This window comes from Bos taurus, chromosome 11 (genome assembly GCF_002263795.3).
Source record: "Bos taurus isolate L1 Dominette 01449 registration number 42190680 breed Hereford chromosome 11, ARS-UCD2.0, whole genome shotgun sequence".
Classification (NCBI taxonomy): domain Eukaryota; kingdom Metazoa; phylum Chordata; class Mammalia; order Artiodactyla; family Bovidae; genus Bos; species Bos taurus.
In genome coordinates, this window is record NC_037338.1 from 20,415,590 (window position 1) to 20,435,795 (window position 20,206).

The 20,206-nt window shown below is 39.9% G+C and overlaps 1 protein-coding gene across 8 annotated transcripts in view; it reads left to right on the forward strand.

The window, feature by feature from the left end:
- Nucleotides 1-19,989, forward strand: part of RMDN2 (regulator of microtubule dynamics 2) — a 76,930-nt gene extending 56,941 nt beyond the window's left edge. For 4 of the 8 annotated variants that reach the window (XM_059891090.1, XM_059891087.1, XM_059891088.1 and 1 more), the window contains one exon: nucleotides 375-10,647. In XM_059891090.1, the coding sequence (XP_059747073.1) occupies nucleotides 375-632 (258 nt within the window). In that variant the 3' untranslated portion in view covers nucleotides 633-10,647. 8 annotated transcript variants of the gene reach the window in all.
- The last annotated feature ends 217 nt before the right edge of the window (nucleotides 19,990-20,206 follow it).

Below are 20,206 nucleotides of genomic sequence, written 5' to 3' on the forward strand. Positions count from 1 at the left end.
ACAGTTGTGATTCTATAGTTATTTGTGTGGTTGTTCCATGAAAGTAGCAACTAGGTGTTTTTCATTCATCACTCTTCCTGGTGCCAAATATAGTGCCTGGCATATAACAAGGACTCCGTAAGTATCGGTAGGAAGGCTCCAAAGACTAATGCCGTACAAAAGAAAAAGAATAGCGCTAATAAGTAATACTAAATAGCTACGCTGTGCTGAGTCACTCAGTTTTGTCCGACTCTTTGCGACCCTATGGACTGTAGCCCCCCAGGCTCCTCTGTCCATGGGGATTCTCCAGGCAAGAATACTGGAGTGGGTTGCCATGCCCTCCTCCAGGGGATCTTCCCAAGCCAGGGATCAAACCCAAGTCTTTCTCATTGCAGGCGGATTCTTTACTGTCTGAGCTACCAGAGAAGTCCAAGAATACTGGAGTAGGTAGCATATCCCTTCTCCAGGGGAGCTTACCTACCCAGGAATCGAACCCAGGTCTTCCACATCGCAAGCAGATTCTTTACCGTCTAAGCCACCAGGGAAGCCCAAGAATACTGGAGTGGGTGGCCTATTCCTTCTCCAGGGGATCTTCTCCATCCAGGAATCAAACCAGGGTCTCCTGCATTGCAGGTAGACTCTTTACCAGCTGAGCTAGTAATAAATGTAGCTAAGAAAGCTGGGCCATGTGGAACTATTTATGTAATAAGCAAAACAGCATTAGCAAATATTTCCCACATTACTTATTTTTCCAATAATTTATATTCCTAGTTTTTTTTTTTTTTTAACGTGGTTCAGATACTGTCAGGAATATCTCAGTTTCTTTTTCAGTTAGAAACTAGAATGAGGCAAATTATCTGTAGTATCCACTTTCTGTAAAGGGTTTCTAAGTTGAAGTATATCACATCAGTGATTTTGCTGACCCAGTTATTTATTTCCAACATATCTAGCTTTGGCATTCGTTACAACAAAGGCAGCTCAGCCATCAGTTCTCTCTCTCTTTTGTGAACTTGCAAAGCATCTGTGCTTCTTTGTATGGCACTCGTACCCTCTTCTTGGCATCACAGTTATTCGTGAAATGACTCTGTCCTTATCAAGGAGCCTGGAGCTCGTCACACAGCACTTAATATTGGGACTGTCAGCCCTTGGGCCTCTAGAGCCCAGATTCGTGCATAAGCGGCTTTATGTTTCCAGAATCTGAAATTACGGTATTTTATTATTCATGTGAACTTTTCTTGACCCTAGAAAGGTAATGTCAGGTCCTGGGAAGCATTCCTTCTTTTAAAATAAAAGGGATTCCTGTGTCTGAGACAATGTGAGAGTGATCACTGAGTGAAATAATGATGACCTCAGTGGCCTGAAAGTTGTTTGCCCAGAGGAAGTGTCCAAGTTACTGGCTCAGAGCAACCTGAGAAGGCTCAAATGTAAAAAAACATTGTGTAAGATTTTGAGTTTTAGTGAGGGATGTGCTAATTCAGTAAAGAAAAAAAAACTACTTTAAAAATGTTATAAAACTTTGAAATGACATTCATTGCTCCTCTAAGACAAACTCTTTTTGGACAATAAATACAATATACCAGAAACGACTACAGAAAGAGTATGCCTCTGGGAGTGTAGAAATTAAAGCAAGTGATATAGTTGTCTTTGAAATTACTTGTAGTTTAAAGTCCTGGGCTTTATTTACAACCTGTTCTACAGATTGATAATCATCACTTTGCTTAGTAACCACTCTTAGTAAAAAAAAAAAAAAAATCCTAAATTTTTTTTGGTTTTGGCTGCACCACTCAGCTTGTGGGATCTTAGTTCCCCAACCAGGGATTGAACCCAGAGCCCTGGCAGTGAAAGCACGGATTCTAACCACTAAGCCATCAGAGAATTCCCTAAAATCCTAAATCTACTTTCAATATCTTCAGTTCTAAGTTCTGTTTTAATTAAGATCTCATATTTGATTATCTTAGTTAAGACTGTCAGTTTTTCAGATAAGTTTAGAAAGTGTAGTCAGTCCCCAACTCTTAATCTATCTTCCTGTTGTAAGGAATCCAGCAATGTTGTCCAGAGTCTCATTTGTTAGAAATTTGTATTTGCCTATTTTTTTCTCAGTTAAATGTATTTCTTGTACATTATCTTCTGTGCTGTTCTTGCCTGGGGAATATATCCTTCCTTGTACGTTAAGAAATTTTTTTTGATAAAGCCATTTTGGAGTGGATACTTTCCCACTATCTGAACAGACATTTCCTGAATGTAGGTAGGAAGTGTTACTCTGTTTACATACTCCAATTTGCACTCTTTTGTCTCTTACCTTATGTTTATCTGCATTCAAAATATATTATTTCTAAAATATACATATATATATTATTTCTTAAGCTTTCTATGTAAAAAACACCTTAAAGAAGTTTTTTAGCCTTCCTTGTAATGAATTTTTTTAATATGCTGTCTAAAAAAAAAAAAAGAAACTCGTGACTTGATAGACATGAGTTTGAGTAAGCTCCGGGAGTTGGTGATGGACAGGGAAGCCTGGCGTGCTGCCATCCATGGGGTTGCAAAGAGTCAGCTTTGCACAACTGAGCAACTGAACTTAACTGTGATTTTCTTAAAATAACTGTTGATATAGCATCAGTTTGGGATCAGTCATTCTTAACCAGTATGCAGTCTAGTAAAGTTGATGTCTGATAAATCATTATTCAAATGCCCAGAGTATAATGGCTTAATATGTCTCTCTCTTATTTATCCAAAGTCTTTAGTAGACAGTATTGATGTATTTTCTCAAAACGTAATATTTTCTGACATTTTCAGATCAAAAAAATCTGTATTTTTAAATGTGTGTGCTTGAGTAAGTGAAAAAAATTACCTTTACTCATTTATATTAAAAATATGGTGCTGCTCTGTCAGAGGCTTGGGACACAGTGAGAAATAAAGCAGATCCTGTCTTTGCCACCATGAATTCTATAGTCTGAAGGCAGGCACTGAACAAGTAATAGCAATAAAGTATGATGAGGGTAATAGAGATGAAAGCACAGAGTTTATGAGAAAATAAAACTGGGACTGCAACCTGAACTAGGGCTAAGAAAAGCCTTCTTGAGGTTCTGACAGGTAACTGAGCTTCTAAGGAAATTAGAATTTAAACCCAGTCGTTTGAATCTTTAAGACTTTCTTGGGGGTGGGAGGCTTGTTAAAAATATGAATTCCTGGCCTTTTTATAGAGAGAAAGAAGTGCCGAGCTGCAGAGGGTGGTGACAACAACCTCACTGTCAGTGTGACTCACTCTGTCCATTGAGGTCTGCTCTGTGGGCCTTGTGCTCCGATGGTCCCTGGGTGAGAGAACAGAGGAAGGCACGTGGTGGCTGAGTTCTTGGCATCGCAGCCCCAGGAGATGAGGACCTTTGAGGACATGGCTGTGGACTTAGGGAGAGTGGGTCTGCTGGACCCATCTCAGAGGAAGCCATACAGAGACACGACTGATGGAAAACATTAGTCGTTGGATCTGCCTGGGGGATGAGCTCTGAAAATCAGATGTGCCTGCCCACTTGGTTCAAGGGGAAGAGCTGGAGTACGGGAGGGAGAGGACTTGCCCAAGGCCAGAGTCTAGGCTGAAAACTCTTAAAAGCTAGGACCTAACTTCCATGCAGAATATCTGTAGGAAGGAGCCATATAGTGTCAGGGTTCAGTTCAGTTCAATTGCTCAGTTGTATCCGACTCTTTGCCACCCCATGACCTGCAGCATGCCAGGCCTCCCTGTCCATCACCAACTGCCAGAGTTTACATAAACTCATGTCCATTGAGTCAGTGATGCCATCCAACCATCTCATCCTCTGTCGTCCCCTTCTTCTCCCGCCTTCAATCTTTCCCAACATCAGGGTCTTTTCAAATGAGTCAGTTCTTTCCATCAGGTGGCCAAAGTATTAGAGTTTCAGCTTCAACATCATGCCTTCCAATGAACTCTCAGGACTGATCTCTTTTAGGATGGACTGATTGGATCTCCTTGCAGTCCAAGGGACTCTCAAGAGTCTTCTCCAACATCACAGTTCAAAAGCATCAATTCTTCAGCACTCAGCTTTCTTTATAGTCCAACTCTCACATCCATACATGACTGCTGGAAAAACCATAGCCTTGACTAGACGGACCTTTGTTGGCAAAGTAATGTCTCTGCTCTTGAATATGCTATCTAGGTTGGTCATAGCTTTCCTTCCAAGGAACAAGAGTCTTTTAATTTCATGGCTGCAGTCACCATCTGCAGTGATTTTGGAGCCCAAAAAAATAACGTCTGCCACAGTTTCCACTGTTTCTCCATCTATTTGCCATGAAATGATGAGACCAGATGCCATGATCTTAGTTTTCTGAATGTTGAGCTTTAAGACAACTTTTTCACTCTCCTCTTTCACTTTCATCAAGAGGCTCTTTAGTTTTTCTTCACTTTCTGCCATAAAGGCAGTGTCATCTGCATATCTGAGGTTATTGATATTTCTCCCGGCAATCTTAATCCCAGCTTGTGCTTCCTCCAGCCCAGCGTTTCTCATGATGTACTCTGCATAGAAGTTAAATAAGCAGGGTGACAATATACAGCCTTGATGTACTCCTTTTCCTATTTGGAACCAGTCTGTTGTTCCATGTCCAGTTCTAACTGTTGCTTCCTGACCTGCATACAGATTTCTCAGGAGGCAGGTCAGGTGGTCTGGTATTCCCATCTCTTGAAGAATTTTCCACAGTTTATTGTGATCCACACAGTCAAAGGCTTTGACATAGTTAATAAAGCAAAAATAGATGTTTTTCTGAAACTCTCTTGCTTTTTTGATGATCTAGCGGATGTTGGCAACTTGATCTCTGGTTCCTCTGCCTTTTTAAAATCCAGCTTGAACATCTGGAAGTTCACGGTTCATGTATTACTGAAGCCTGGCTTGGAGAATTTTGAGCATTACTTTACTAGCGTATGAGATGAGTGCAATTGTGTGGTAGTTTGAGCATTCTTTGGCATTGCCTTTCTTTGGGATTGGAATGAAAACTGACCTTTTCCAGTCCTGTGGCCACTGCTGAGTTTTCCAAATTTGCTGGCATATTGAGTGCAGCACTTTCACAGCATCATCTTTTAGGATTTGAAATCGCTCAGCTGGGATTCCATCACCTCCACTAGCTTTGTTTGTAGAGATGCTCCCTAAGGCCCACTTGACTTCACATTCCAGGATGTCTGGCTCTAGGTCAGTGATCACACCATCATGATTATCTGGGTCATGAAGATCTTTTTTGTACAGTTTTTTCATGTATTCTTGCCACCTCTTCTTAATATCTTCTACTTCTATTAGGTCCATACCATTTTTGTCCTTTATCGAGCCCATCTTTGCATGAAATGTTCCCTTGGTATCTCTAATTTTCCTGAAGAGATCGCTAGTCTTTCCCCTTCTATTGTTTTTCTCTATTTCTTTGCACTGATCACTGAAGAAGGTTTTCTTATCTTTCTTGCTGTTCTTTGGAACTCTGCATTCAAATGGCTATATCTTCCTTTTCTCCTTTGCTTTTCACTTCTCTTCTTTTCTCAGCTATTTGTAAGGCCTCCTCAGACAGCCATTTTGCTTTTTTGCTTTTCTTTTTCTTGGGGATGGTCTTGATCCCTGTCTCCTGTACAATGTCAGGAATCCGTCCTTAGTTCTTCAGGCAGTCTATCAGATCTAGTCCCTTAAAGATATTTTTCACCTCTCCTGTCAGAGTAAATAGTTTGTATTTGAGGAAGAAAGGAGTAATCTGAACTCAAAACAATAACCTGGGTTCTTATAAGAGGACATTTGCATAAACATGGGCAAATATCAAGTGCTTGAAGCATAATGAAGGCCTCAAAATTAATCAGATAGCTGTGCAGTGAACATGCTTCAACACACCTTTTGAATGTAACCAATGTGGCAAAGACTTTTAACTAAAGGTTATCACTGAATGATCAGCATAGAATTCATATGTAAATGAATGAGTTGATGAATGGATGTGGGCCAGCCTTTTACAGCCTCTCATCAGTAGCAGAAATTTCACACTGGAAAGGAGTTCTTTGAACATACTGAGAATGGGGAAGTATTCACTCACAGCTCAGCAGTAACTTAACACATGTTAGCTCACACTGAAGAGAAACCCTATAACAAACGTGGAGAACACTTTGGCCAGAGAGTTACCTTTTCTTCATAACAGAGAACTCACATCAGAGAGAAACCCTTTGTGATCATTATGGAAATGCCTCCAGTAATAATTCTTCTTTGAAATGATATGAGTGAATTCATACTACAGAGAAACTATGAATATCATCTATGTGGTAAAGCCTTTAGTTGATGCTGTAACCTTAGTTATTATGAAACAACTTACACCGGAGAGGAACTCTAGAGAGTATGGAGGAATCTTCAGTCTCAGCACCAACCTTTATAAACAGCAGAGACCTCATAGAGGGGAGAAACCCTGCAGCCGTCAGCCAACGCACAAGCCTTACAGAAAACTCAAACAGGAAGGGAAGCAGCAAGTCTTTACCAGGAGAAAGACATTTGGAAACTACAAGATAGTTCATATCGGAGAAGCAATTAAGTGAAATAAACATGGGAAACCCATTGCTCATAAAGCAACGCTCCAGGACATGCGAAGATTTTCACCGTATCAGACACTCTCCGTGTTATGAATGAAGTGATCATGCTTTAGTCAGCCTTCAAGTTCTTACACTTGAGAATTCCTCAGGCCTCAAGTCAATGTAGAAATGCCTTCATCTGGATTTTATATAAGAAACTTCATACTTGGGAGGGGGGGGACCTATCAAGAACCCTTTGGTACAAAATTCAACATATAATTAGACTTTTGCCAAATATATTACTGAAAATAATGCCATGTAAAGATGTAAACTATGATGCATTCTTAGAAACGCTGAATACAGATTCTGGTGAGACGTAATAAACAATGAGAAAGAGTTGTTGATGAAAAATCTAATACATGGGTATTTGTCTTTAAAAAATCATGAAATGGGGCTTCCCTGGTGGCTCAGTGATAAAGAATCCATCTGCCAGTGCAGGAGACATCGGTTTGATCCCTGGTTGGGGAAAGTCTCACATACCATGGAACAATTAATCCTGTGCTCCACAATTACTGAGCCTGTGCTCCTGAATCCTGGAGCCTCAACTACTGAAGTCCCTGCTCCCTAGAGCCCAAGCTCTGCTACCAGAGAAGCCACTGCAGTGAGAAGCCCACGCACCACCACTAGAGAGTAACCCCTGCTCACTGCAACTAGAGAAGAGCCTGTGCAGCAACGAAGACCCAGCACAGCCAAAAAACAAATAATAAATAAATGTTTAAAAAGTCGTGAAACGTTATGCTGAGTAATGGAGGTGTATTCCTTTATTACATCACTGTTAATCGATTGGTCAGTTTCCATTTTTTTACACAGCTCTAAACGTATTTACAAAGTCTTTGTTTAATCAGACAACACCTTTTAATGTGACTGAAAAATGAAACATATAAAAAATGTGTTCTCATCACTCTATTGAAATACATACCTACTTGGCAAGGGTGAATGAAAACATGGACAAATATGCATACTTTATAAGTAATTCAAATATCCCAGGTGATACCAATGTTAGTGGTATACACACCATATTTTATGAAATACTAGAGAACTAACAAAGGCTTGGAACTGATAAATATGATGTGGAAAAGCACTCTATCGAGTGTATTGTTGTTTTTCAGTCACTCATTCGTGTCTGACTGTTTGCAACCCCATGGACTACAGCACACCAGGCTTCCCTGTCCTTCCTTCACCATCTCCCAGAGTTTGCTCAAACTCATGTCCATTGAGTCGGTGATGCCATCCAACCATCTCATCCTCTGTCATGCCCTTCTCCTCCTGTCCTCAGTCTTTCTCAGCATCAGGGTCTTTTTCAGTGAGTTGGCTCTTCACATCAGGTGGCCAAAGTATTGGAACTTCAGCTTCTGCAAGTATCAGTTCAGTTCAGTTGCTCAGTCATGTCCGACTCTTTGCAACTCCATGAACTGCAGCATGCCAGGCCTCCCTGTCCATCACCAACTCCTGGAGTTCACTCAAACTCACGTCCACCGAGTTGGTGATGCCATCCAGCCATCTCATCCTCTGTCGTCCCCTTTTCCTTCCGCCCCCAATCCCTCCCAGCATCAGAGTCTTTTCCAATGAGTCAACTCTTCACATGAGGTGGCCAAAGAACTGGAGTTTCAGCTTTAGCATCATTCCTTCCAAAGAACACCCAGGGCTGATCTCCTTTAGAATGGACTGGTTGGATCTCCTTGCAGTCCAAGGGACTCTCAAGAGTCTTCTCCAACACCACAGTTCAGTATGGCTGAAATGTTGAATTCTTGAGAGAGGAGAAATGGATAGGTAAATGACCCTCAAGGATAAGCAGTCTTTAGAGAACAAGATCCCTGTCTCAGACATGGAGCAGTTTTAGGTCTGACACATCCCAGGGTGTGCTCATTGTGGAGGAAGAAAAGATGAAGAGGCACCCTTCTGCAAGGCTGGGATACACAATCCATGGGAACAGTGGAGTCTCCATCAGTGGTGGTAGAACTCGGAGAGAGTGACCAAGGCGCCAAAGTCATCAAAAATAGAAAGAGAGTGATCAGGAGTTTGTTAACAAATATGAGAAACGGTCGAGGGCAATTACCCTCTACCATTGGCCCTAACCACTCCCTCATTCTCTTCCTGAGCCCCCCTCAAAAATATTCTCTTAGCAAATACTTTACTGGTTATGCAAATATGACTTCAAAACAAGTCTTCTAACAGGAGTTCCAGGGAACTCTGTCTGGGAAAAGGGGGAGAAGTGAGAGGTTGAGTCAGGGAAGAGAGAGCAGAGAAGAGCAGTATTGGGGTGAGTACCAAAGAGGATTAATGGTCTGCATGGGGTGCATTTTAGGCAGTGACAAGAAAGCGTGACTGGAGGTGGTGGTTTTAGGTGGTGTTTTGTTTTGTTTTTTTGTTTGTTTTAGCTGAAAGGCACTGCCAGTGTCCTTTCTATAAAAAAAAAAAAAAAAAAGAGGTAAATTAATTAAAAGACTGGGGTGGAATCCCTGGGAAGAAGGTAAAAAAAGGAAGGGGTGTGTGTGTGTGTGTGTGTGTGTGGTGTTACCAGTTGGGTTGGGTAGGAATTAGAGAAATTCTTTGTGGTGCCTCCAGAGGGCAGATATTGCTAAGCCATGAGCTTAATTTTAAACCTTTTATTGTAGTTTGAGTATATTTATTTCTTTAGGCATTTAATGGAAACAGTTCTTTCATCTACATCATTTGTCTGTAAGAAATTGGTTCCTAGATTTGAGAAAATGTTACTGAGCTCTGGTAGCCAACTGCCTATTTAATAGGCACTTATTTAAAATCTTCTAGGTGCCAGGCACTGAGCTAGCCCTAGGATTACAAAGTTAACCTTGAATTGTGGCTTTTCTGTAAGTTCTTTTCAATAATGCATCACTTACCTAGATTCATTAGTCATATTTTCTGAGTCTTCAAAAATACTGATTTCATAGAAGGTAGACTTAGCAGGTAGGCAGACTTCTAGTTTATCAGTCACTGCAGTAGAATCACTGTATTAAAGCTTATGATTAAAACTATTGAAGAACTTCCAGTTTTTTTTTTTAAAAATATAGCCAACGACTGCTTCCAAAAACTTTGTCCAGTTTTTCCTCCTCTGTTTTCTTTAAATATGTTAAACACCTTAAACCTTTTCTGATAGGTGGTTGGTAAGTATCTGTTAAACACAAAAAATTCATAGGAGCACCCTACCATCTGAATTTATTTCCACTCTTCATAACTTCCACATTTGTTTTAAGGAAATAATAACACACATAGAGTCCTATAAAACACATTCAGTTCAGTTCAGTCGCTCAGTCATGTCTGACTCTTTGTGACCCCATGAATCACAGCATGCCAGGCCTCCCTGTCCATCACCAACTCCCGGAGTTCACTTAAACTCATGTGCATTGAGTCAGTGATGCCATCCGGCCATCTCATCCTCTGTTGTCCCCTTCTCCTCCTGCCCCCAATTCCTCCCAGCATCAGAGTCTTTTCCAATGAGTCAACTCTTTGCATGAGGTGGCCAAAGTATTGGAGTTTCAGCATCAGCATCAGTCCTTCCAATGAACACCCAGGACTGGGCTCCTTTAGGATGGACTGGTTGGATCTCCAGATTTTAAATCTTAAATTACCTGATAAAAAAATAGGTAGTTTGGATCTTACCATGAAATCTTGTCTGGATCTTACAGAGTAATCTCAGAGTTGTTCAAATTCTGCTGCTAGGACTCAGACCTTTTCCACATGTTATAGTTGAAGAAGAAAACAATGTTATCATTAACACGGTGATGGATCCCAGTGTGTCAGCTTACTCAGAAGGGGCTCTGCTTCCTGTATCTACCACCCCAGACCAGCTGGAGAAAGAGCCTGGAAATAGCTTTCTGTATCACTTACATTCTCAGAGATCCAAATCATGCCTGGTGCTAAGACATGCACAGTTTCTTTGTGATGGTCTTTCAAAAAATACCCCCTTGTTCAACAAGTCTGTTTCAAAGTACCTAGAGTATCAGGGTGAAGTGTGAAATTTTATTGTGTATTTGTATTTTCTTTATAGGATAAAGATGCTCAGAAAGAGGTGAAAAAAATAAGCACTTCCTTGAAGAGGTAAATAAAAGAACTTGCTCTTCAACAAATCAGATGTGGTCTACTAAAAATTTAAACTAATCAAAGTTGTGTTTTTTTTTTTTATTATCCTTTTTTCTTTTTTGATGTAAGGGCAGTGTGCTCAGATCTGAAGGTAAAACCATGTTTCTGCAGAATGCATTCCACTGGTAGCACTACAAAACTAATTATGTTATTTGGAGAAATCTATTTCCTATAATGTCACTACAAAATGATCTTTAAACATGTATGCTTTATATTTTTCCTATAAATAATGAACTATAGTCTTCAGAATATTTCCTTAAATAAAATATTTAAATCAATTCAACAAAATGAACTCTAGTGAGTGTTTTATTGCTGCTTCAATGGCGACTTTATAAAACAAAATAATTTTACTAATGTGGTAGGAAAAGGGGGAAAAGGCAAAGGACATAAGTTGTTGATAAGAGAAAACAAAAGGGAAACTATAACTAGTAATTTTAAAAACGTGAAGAAAATTATAATAGAATACTGTTTTACCATCAAAATAGCAAGGACTTTTTTTCCTTAAAGAAACATTCAGTACTGACAGTGATGCCTTGAGGTGGACCATTCTCATGCACTGCTGCTGGGAGAGCATTTTGACCAAACATTTGGTAAAATTTAACCAGAGCCTTAAAAATATGTAAACTCTTTATCTCATAATTTTATTTTATAGAAAAAATCTTAAAGTGAAAAAGTACACTTATGCACAAATGTTCACAATAGCATTATTTTTTACAGTAAAACCCTATGTGAAACAGTAATAATCCAGTCAATCCTAAAGGAAATCAGTCCTGAATATTCACTGAAGGACTGATGCTGAAGCTGAAACTCCAATACTTTGGCCACTTGATGCGAAGAACTGACTCACTGGAAAAGACTGATGCAGGGAAGGATTGAAGGCAGGAAGAGAAGGGGATGACAGAGGATGAGGTGGTTGGATGGCATCACCGACTTGATGAACCTGAGTTTGAGCAAGCTCCAAGGGTTGGTGATGGACAGGGAAGCCTGGTGTGCTGGAGTCCATGGAGTCACAAAGAGTCGGACACAACTGAGCAACTGAACTGAACAGAACAGTAATAAAGCAGTTAACCATATTAGAATACAACTACAATAGAATATTTTTGACATTAAAAATAATTTCAAAAATGACATAGGGAAATGCACAGAGCATCTTAAGTTCAGGTACAAGACAAAATAATATATGCACATGATCTCAACTCTATGAAAATGTGCATAGAAGTTCATCTATTAAAAATGTTCATATTTCTGTAGAGTTGTGTTTTATTTCTAATATTCCCCAATTTTTAATAGTTAAAAGGATTTTTCAGTTGAACTTAACTAGCAGTGATCAATAGATTTCCCACTACCCTTTAACCATCTTTATCCTGGAAATCAGGTCAAAAATTGCTGGTTTGCTATCCCAAATGCATGGACACACATGCACACTTGTTACCTAAATTTCAAGCCTTGTTCTAGTGATACCAGTTCATCAAACTCAGCCAGTTTCTCCCTTTCATCTTTTATAACAGCCCATCAAGATACCTAAATCAGTCCAACTGATTCGTGCCCAAACTCTGACAACTAGTTTAACACTGAAAGTACTAGCTGAAGAGACAAGAGTTTTGCAGGTACACTTGTGTCCACAAAGCCTACCTCTGGCTATTCCTATACAGCTAGGAGAATGCACAAGTTGAGACAGGTGATTGATTCTAGCAGCAGAAAATAATGTAGAATCAGTCGCATTGTAAGCTTTGCTGGAGCAGCTCATTCAAGCAGTGCGTGCGTGCTAAGTTGCTTTAGTCATGTCCGACTCTGCGACCCTACAGACTGTAGCCTTCCAGGCTCCACTGTCCATGGGATTTCCCAGGCAAGAATACTGGAGTGGGTTGTCATACCCTCCTCCGGGGGCTCTTCCTGGCCCAGGGATTGAACCCGTGTCTCTTATGTCTCCTGCATTGGCAGGTGGGATCTTTACCACTAGCGCCACCTGGGAAGCCAGCAGAAAGTGGTACAGAGACTTCGGCTAAGAATTATGAGAAACTACAAGAACACTCTTTGGTAATGGTGGGACTTGGGATTGTAATTGAAACATAAGGCCTAATCAATCTCACTTGTTTTAACAAAAGTCCTATTTGGTCCCTGTAGTCCATAATGCCTTCATTGGACAAATTGATGTCTCGATTGAGTGATAAGTTTCTGAATAAGGACTTGACCCAACAGGAGTGTAACTTTTCTGAAAGTTATTTGAATCTTGAAAATATTGTGAATTTCTGCCACATTTGACAGATTTCTCAGTAAGATATTGATAGAGGAAATCTCTCTCCTCATTGTGGTAATACCATATCCTCTTCCAATTAACATCAGAGCCCTGCTGCCTGATCATAGCTAGTCTTCATCAGGTTTATAATCAAAGCATGTATGTGTGAAGCCAGCTAAGGACACTTTCCACATTAAATCCACCCTCCCCCCACTTTTAAAAGCTGAGTGGTATTTTTGGATGGCGGCATTATATGTAGATTATTACACTTAAACTCCAGTGACTTTCATACAAAGTGAACCATTATGAACTCTTTCCTCTCTGTAGTTGCTCACTCACCACTCATTCTACTGACCTTGGAGTAGACAGACTAGCGGCAGAGAGTTTTTGAAATGATTTCTCCTGGTAGGTCACTGAGGCCAAGGCCATGGTATACCCCCACCACAAAGTACACGAACTCCTATACTTTCAAGAGACTTCATATACAGCTTTGGAAAGGGGGAGTTCCAGTCCAGAACGTTTGAATGTGTTCAATTTCTGCATATAGTAAGGGGCATGTTATCATTTCTCGTAAAACATTCATGTAACTCAGTGTTCTGCTAAAATTTTAACAATTGTCATGTCTGGGTAATCTGCCATGTTATCTTTCTTACTAAGTATTGGATATCCTTCATGGTAAATGAAAATCTCTGTTGTGCCTGAAAATTGTCAAAAAGGTTTTCACTTAATCTTTGCATACTTTTAAAATATAAAAAGCTGTGTTAGGTGGATGGGACCATAGATCTTCTAGACCTGCCTTTTCATTTTACCAGTAAACAATTTTAGCTCTGATGCATAAGCAACACAGACAGGGTCAGAAAATTAGTGAGTGGCTGAGTCAGGACCAGGTTCCAGGTCTTGGAATCTCATGCCTTCTGCACACGTCTCTGAGGTCAGGGCCTTTTCCACTGAACTGAGTGGAGTCCAGTGTGTTTAGTGTTGATGGCGAGGAAGAGGGAAGTGGGAGGGAGGGAAAGAGTTCTGAAAATGGTAACACTTGCATGGTTTCACCTATTCTGAGTGTTTTCCCTGTATTAGTTCATTTCATCCTCACAGCAGCCCTACTAAAAACAGTTTTTAAAACAGCCCACTTACAGATGGGGGATCTGAAGCATGGGGTATTATTTTTATTTTTATTGGAGGATAATTGCTTTACAGTGTTGTGTTGGTTTCTGCTATACAACAGCGTGAATCCACTAGACATAGCCTCCCTCTTGGACTTCTCTCCCACTCTCTAGGTCAGCACAGAGCCCTGAGCTGAGCTCCCTGTGCTATATAGTTGCTTCCTGTTAGCTATCTATTTTACACATGGTTGTGAATATATGCTAATGCTACTCTCTCAGTTCATCCCACCCTCTCCTTCCCCCACTGTGTCCACAAGTCTGTGTCTCTATTCCTGCCCTACAGATAGGTTCATCCGTGCCATTTTTCTAGACACCATGCCTGACACAGTACTAGATCTGAACTGGGCAGCCAGCTCCAGAGTCTGAGCAGTGGTCCGAACCACCATAGAATCCTGCCGACAAACGTGGGGATGTGGGAATAAAAGAAGGTAGAAGGAGAACAGAAAAAAAAAGGGGGGGGTATTTAAAAAAGGATGGTAGAGAGGGATGGTAAAAGTGAAAAAAAGAAGGAAAAGAAAAGAGCAAGGAAAAATCTTTCCTTGTACTTACTCTTTGGGTATTGATACCCACCTTCTGGTATCATTGTTAAGTACCCAACAATCTATTGGGCATATGGTTGTTTAATTGCTCAGTCCTGTCTGACTCTTTTGCAACCACATGGACTGTAGCCCGCCAGGCTCCTCTGTCCGTGGGATTTCCCAGGCAAGAATACTGAAGTGGGTTGCCATTTCCCTTCTCCAGGGGATCTTCCCGACCAAAGTATTGAACCCACATCTTCTGCATGGACAGGCTGATTCCTTACCACTGAGCTACCTGGGAAGCCCACTGTGCATCCTGACTTATATTAAAACTGTTTTTTGTATTTCCACCTTCTCCCCACAAGATAAGGAAAGAGAAAGAGGAGGGGAATGGTGAAACTTATTTTAAATGACTCATTCCACTTGCTCTGGGTGTAGGGGAGAGCCTCCTTATGGACTGCATGAACTACTGAATGGGCAGTTAACAAGAATATTTCACTTCACAGTTAAAGATAAGGTCACATTTGTATAACCAAATATGGTTACTATCTTGATGTTCTATGATTTTTTTAGAGCTCCCAAACCTATATTTTGCTCTACACGTCTAAAGTCAAATCGTGTTTTAAAAATAGCTTTGTTGAAGTATAATTGATATACAAAAAATGCACAAAGTGTGTAATTTGATATGTTTTGAGATATATATATATACCACTATGAAACCATCACTGCAAGACAATGCAACCCTTCTCTCCCGACTCTCCCTAACCACCCCCCCCAATCCCCAACCACATATCTGTTTTCTGTCACTAGCAATTGCATTTTCTAGGCTTTTATATAACTGGATTGTATATTATGTACTCTCATTTTTGTCTGGTTTCTTTTACTCAACATAATTATTTTGAGATTCATTTGTGTCATTCAGTTCAGTTCAGTTACTCAGTCATGTCCGACTCTTTGCAACCCCATGGACCGCAGCATACCAGGCCATCACCTGTCCATCACCAGCACATCCCTGTCCATCACAAACTCCCAGAGTTTACCCAAACTCATGTCAATTGAGTCGGTGATGCCATCCAACCATCTCATCCTCTGTCATCCCCTTCTCCTCCTGCCCTCAATCTTTCCCAGCACCAGGGTCTTTTCAAATGAATCAGCTCTTTGCATCATGTGGCCAAAGTATTGGAGTTTCAGCCTCAGCATCAGTCCTTCCAATGAACACTCAGGACTGATCTCCTTTAGGATGGACTGGTTGGATCTCCTTTCAGTCCAAGGAACTCAAGAGTCTTCTCCAACACCACAGTTCAAAAGCATCAATTCTTCAGTGCTCAGCTTTCTTTATTGTCCAACTCTCACATCTATACATGCCCACTGGAAAAACCACAGCCTTGACTAGATGTTGAAGCTGAAACTCCAACACTTTGGCCACCTGATGCGGAGAGTTGGATGAGATGAGGATGAGGATGGTTGGATGGCATCACCAACACAATGGACATGGGTTTGGGTGGACTCTGGGAGTTGGTGATGGACAGGGAGGTCTGGCATGCTGCAGTTCATGGGGTCACAAAGAGTCAGACACGACTGAGCAACTGAACTGAACTGAACTGATTAGATGGACTTTTGTTGGCAAAGTAATGTCTCTTCTTTTTAATATGCTGTCTAGGTGTGTGTAATAATAGTTATTCCTTTTTATTCCTGACTGGTATTTTGTTACATATGCCACAGTATTGTTGTTTTTCTCCAATCACCTGTTAATGAACATTTGGGTAGTTGCCAGTATTTGATTATTAGAAATACATCTATGAATCTTCATATAAATTATTAAAATGGACATATGCTTTTGTTTCTCTTGGATAAATATTTAGGCAGAGAGTGGCTGAATTTATATGGTAGATTTATATCTAGCATTTTTAAAAACTGTCAAACTGTTTTCCAAAGTATCATTTTACAGTCTCACCAGCAGTGTATGAGAGTTCCACTTTTTCTAGCTTCTTGACACTTGGTATGGTCAGTCTTTTTTTTTTTTTTTTTTACTGAAGTATAGTTGACTTACAATATTATATTAGTTTCAGGTATTCAACAGTAATTCAGTTACATATTTTCCATTATAGATTATTACAGGATATTGAATACAGTTCCCTGTGTTGTACAATAGAGTCAGTCTTTTGCATTTTAGCTGCTACTTTGGGTACATAGTAACCTCTACTTGGGATTTTAATTTCCATTTCCCTAAGGACAAATTATACTGAGCTTTTTTCCATGTGCTTATTTGCCATTTATATATCTTCTTTGGTGAAGTGTCTTTCAATTTTTTTGCCCATTATTTTAACTGAGTTGCTGGTTTTCTTTTTTGTTGAATTCTGAGAGTTCTTTAGGTATTCTGGATAGAAGTCTTTTATTAGATACAGATTTTGCCAATGTTTTATCTCCCTGTGGCTTGTCTTCCCTAATAGTGTCCTTCACAAAACAAAAGTGTTTCATTTTGATAAGACAATTTATATGTTCATGTATCTTGTTCTTGGTGCTATATCTAAATATTTTGCCTAATCCAAGGTCATAAAGATTTTCTCCTATATTTTCTTCTAAAAGTTTTTTAATATTTGGTTTTACATTTAAATCTGTGACCTGTTCTAGGTTAATTTTTGTATATGATCTGAGTTATGGATTGAAGTTCATTTGTTGTGTGAATGGATTTGCAATTGTTCCATCACCATCTGCTAAGAAGGTTATTGTTTCTCCTCTGAATTGCTTTTGCTCCTCTGTCAAAAGTCAGTTTTTCATATATATGTGGGTCTATTTATGTACTTTCCAGTTTTTTCCACTGATCTATTATCAGTAATAATGCCAATAGCTCCCTTGGTTAGTTACTTTAGTTTTCTCTTGTCTTGAAATCAGATATTCCTCCAAGCTTTTTCCTTTGCTAACTCTTTTTGACTACTCTAAGTTCTTTACATTTACATATGAATTTTGGAATTCTTTTTTTTTTAGTTTCCACAAAAAAAATCTACCTGGGATTTTGATTGGCATTGTGTCGATTAATTTGTCTCCTCAACTCAAGGAGATGCACCCACTATGCACCATTGCCTGGAAACTCTCTCCAGACAGTGACCTGGGGCAATTGTAGGGCTTAACTTTGTTTATTACCTGTCTCGAGAACCACTGTCCTTTTTTTCCTGCTGACCAATATCTTGAAAACAACTGATTCATATCCATTGTCCATGTTTTGGGTTTTGAAAGACAGAAATTGTTAATTTGCAAGTTGTAACTGTGGTGCTTTCCAGACTCTAACATATTGACTTTATTTTTTTAAAGAAGTTTCTATAACATTCAAATATGTCTATTCTATAAAATAAAGCAAATTGAGCAATTGCACTATGAAATTAATTAATTGGACTTTGGTTAGAACTCTGAGATTTTTTTGTTTTTATATAACATTGTTACATTTTGGTCATAAAGTTTGCATATGAAGAATTAAATTGTATCTTTCCTCCTTCTTAAATACTCTATTTACATTTCCTAATTTAAATTGGTAAACATGATTGGGAAAATAGTCTGCTGAAACGGCAGGTAGAAACGGCATCAGAAATTATTAATGGCACATAAATCTGCCTCTGGCAGAGCCCTCATTGGACAACCAGCCCCTTCCAATCTAGCAGACCATGGTGTAGTGTGGAAATCATCTGGTGCCTAACACAGTCTGTTCTCATTTTTAAAAGGTACCAGTCATGAAGATAGTGATTTTCCAGCCAACCTACCATTTAGTTGTTTATTTTGTCTCTCTGAAATGCATTTATTTCCTTAACGTTTTTCAGCCCTAGGAGCTCAAGTTACCCAATAATCATAATTAATCACATGTATATTGAGCTAACATGGAATTATCCAAGGGCTGATTGAAGTTTGTGTGCAAGTTTACACAGTGTGGAGTCTACCTCTAACGCTACCTGGGAAGCCCAAGAAAAAGAATAAAAAAATACAAAATTAGGTATGAAAGTAACTTTATTTAGAATGAAAGAGACATCACAACAAATATGAAGTTTTAAAAGCTGATAAATGCCACAAATATAAAAAAATTGAGAAAAATAACATGTCATTATTATTTATTAACTCTGAGGGACATCTCTGGGATATTGTTTCCTGTACTTTGTCACATACTTTGTTCTTTTTGTCATAAGATGTTAATTTTTAATGTCATTGTATATAAAAAGGATATAGGATAGTTACACTGGTCTCTCGCCTAGCATGATTGATTGACATGTATTAATATTTTTCATTTCGGATGGTTTAGAAGTGCCCCTCTCAGCCTCCTTTCTTATCACAAATGGCACGCAATGACTTCCTCCGCGGCACAGCTTCCCCAGGGTGAGTGAGCCTTGGGAGGACTCCCACCCCTGGAGCACTGTGAGCTGGCCTGGGGCGCCCTGTGGCAATGGTTGGTCCATCTCCGCCCAGCCTCTGTGCCTCCAGTTCCCAGTCCCATCACACCCCAGCCATGAGGGGGTCCCAGGAAACCTTGAAACCTAGATCATGGTGGGCCCTAAGCAGGAGACCAAGCAGCGCCTTGTCCACGTCCTTCTCCTTGGAGTCCAAGTCAGGGTCTAAAGCTCAGTGCAGGTCCCAGGAGCGAGCTGTCCCTGGGGCCACAGACGTGCAGGCTGGAAGTCGCCCATTGACCCTCCCGCCCACCACATCCATCTCAGTGTTCTCATGCCTGATATTTCAATGAAAGCTTTTCACTTGCTGAGATGGGTTGAGAAAGTGCTCCCAAAAGAGAAAAAATGTCTGCTTTCAGATATGAAGTGACAGAGAGAGAGCAGAGAAAGAGAGAAGAAGCCAGCAAAGAGAGGAGGCAGGTCAAGGACCACAGAAGAGGCAGCAAGCCTGAGGCAACGCCAAGACCAGCCTTTCTACTGCAAATTTAAAGTGCTCTCTTACTTCCCTAAAGACAATACAGAATTTTTTTAAATTTTAGTGGGTTTTTTTTGTTGTTGTTGTTGCCATAACCTTCATTCATTGAAATACAGACCCCATACTAGGATTAGGCATTGTGGCATTTCTATGACCCAATTATTTTTTTTTTAATTTTATTTCTAGACTTTAGTTTCTGATCTATTGTTTTAGCAATAAAGTAACTCCTGCAGTACCCCAGTGTGAAGCTTAAAATGATTTAGAGGACCATCCCCGACAGCATGGCAGGAGTACCTGTTGTTTTGGAGACTCTTTGGCCCCTGGACTCATTGCTAATGGATTGGAAAAATAAAAAGATGACCTATTATTTTTATTGCTTGAGAGACCTGGTCTTACAACATATATGTATAGTGATAGCACACGTATCATGTTTATAACATTTTAAAAGTTTTCTTTTAAATGCAAAACAAGCCATGCTTCATAGTCATATTAAACTTTTAATTTTTATAAGTGTTCTCATGTGTAATATTTCAATGAAAGCTTTTTACTTGCTGAGATGGGTTGAGAAAATGCTGCCATCCTCCTCTGACCATGGAAGAAACTGGAACAAAGGTTAGATTTGCTGGAGGTCACATACCGAGTTCAAGAGTGAGCAGTGGTCAGACCCCTGTGTCCTGACTCTGAGCCTGGGCCTGTGCAGTGATGAAAGACATCATAATTGGAGCCA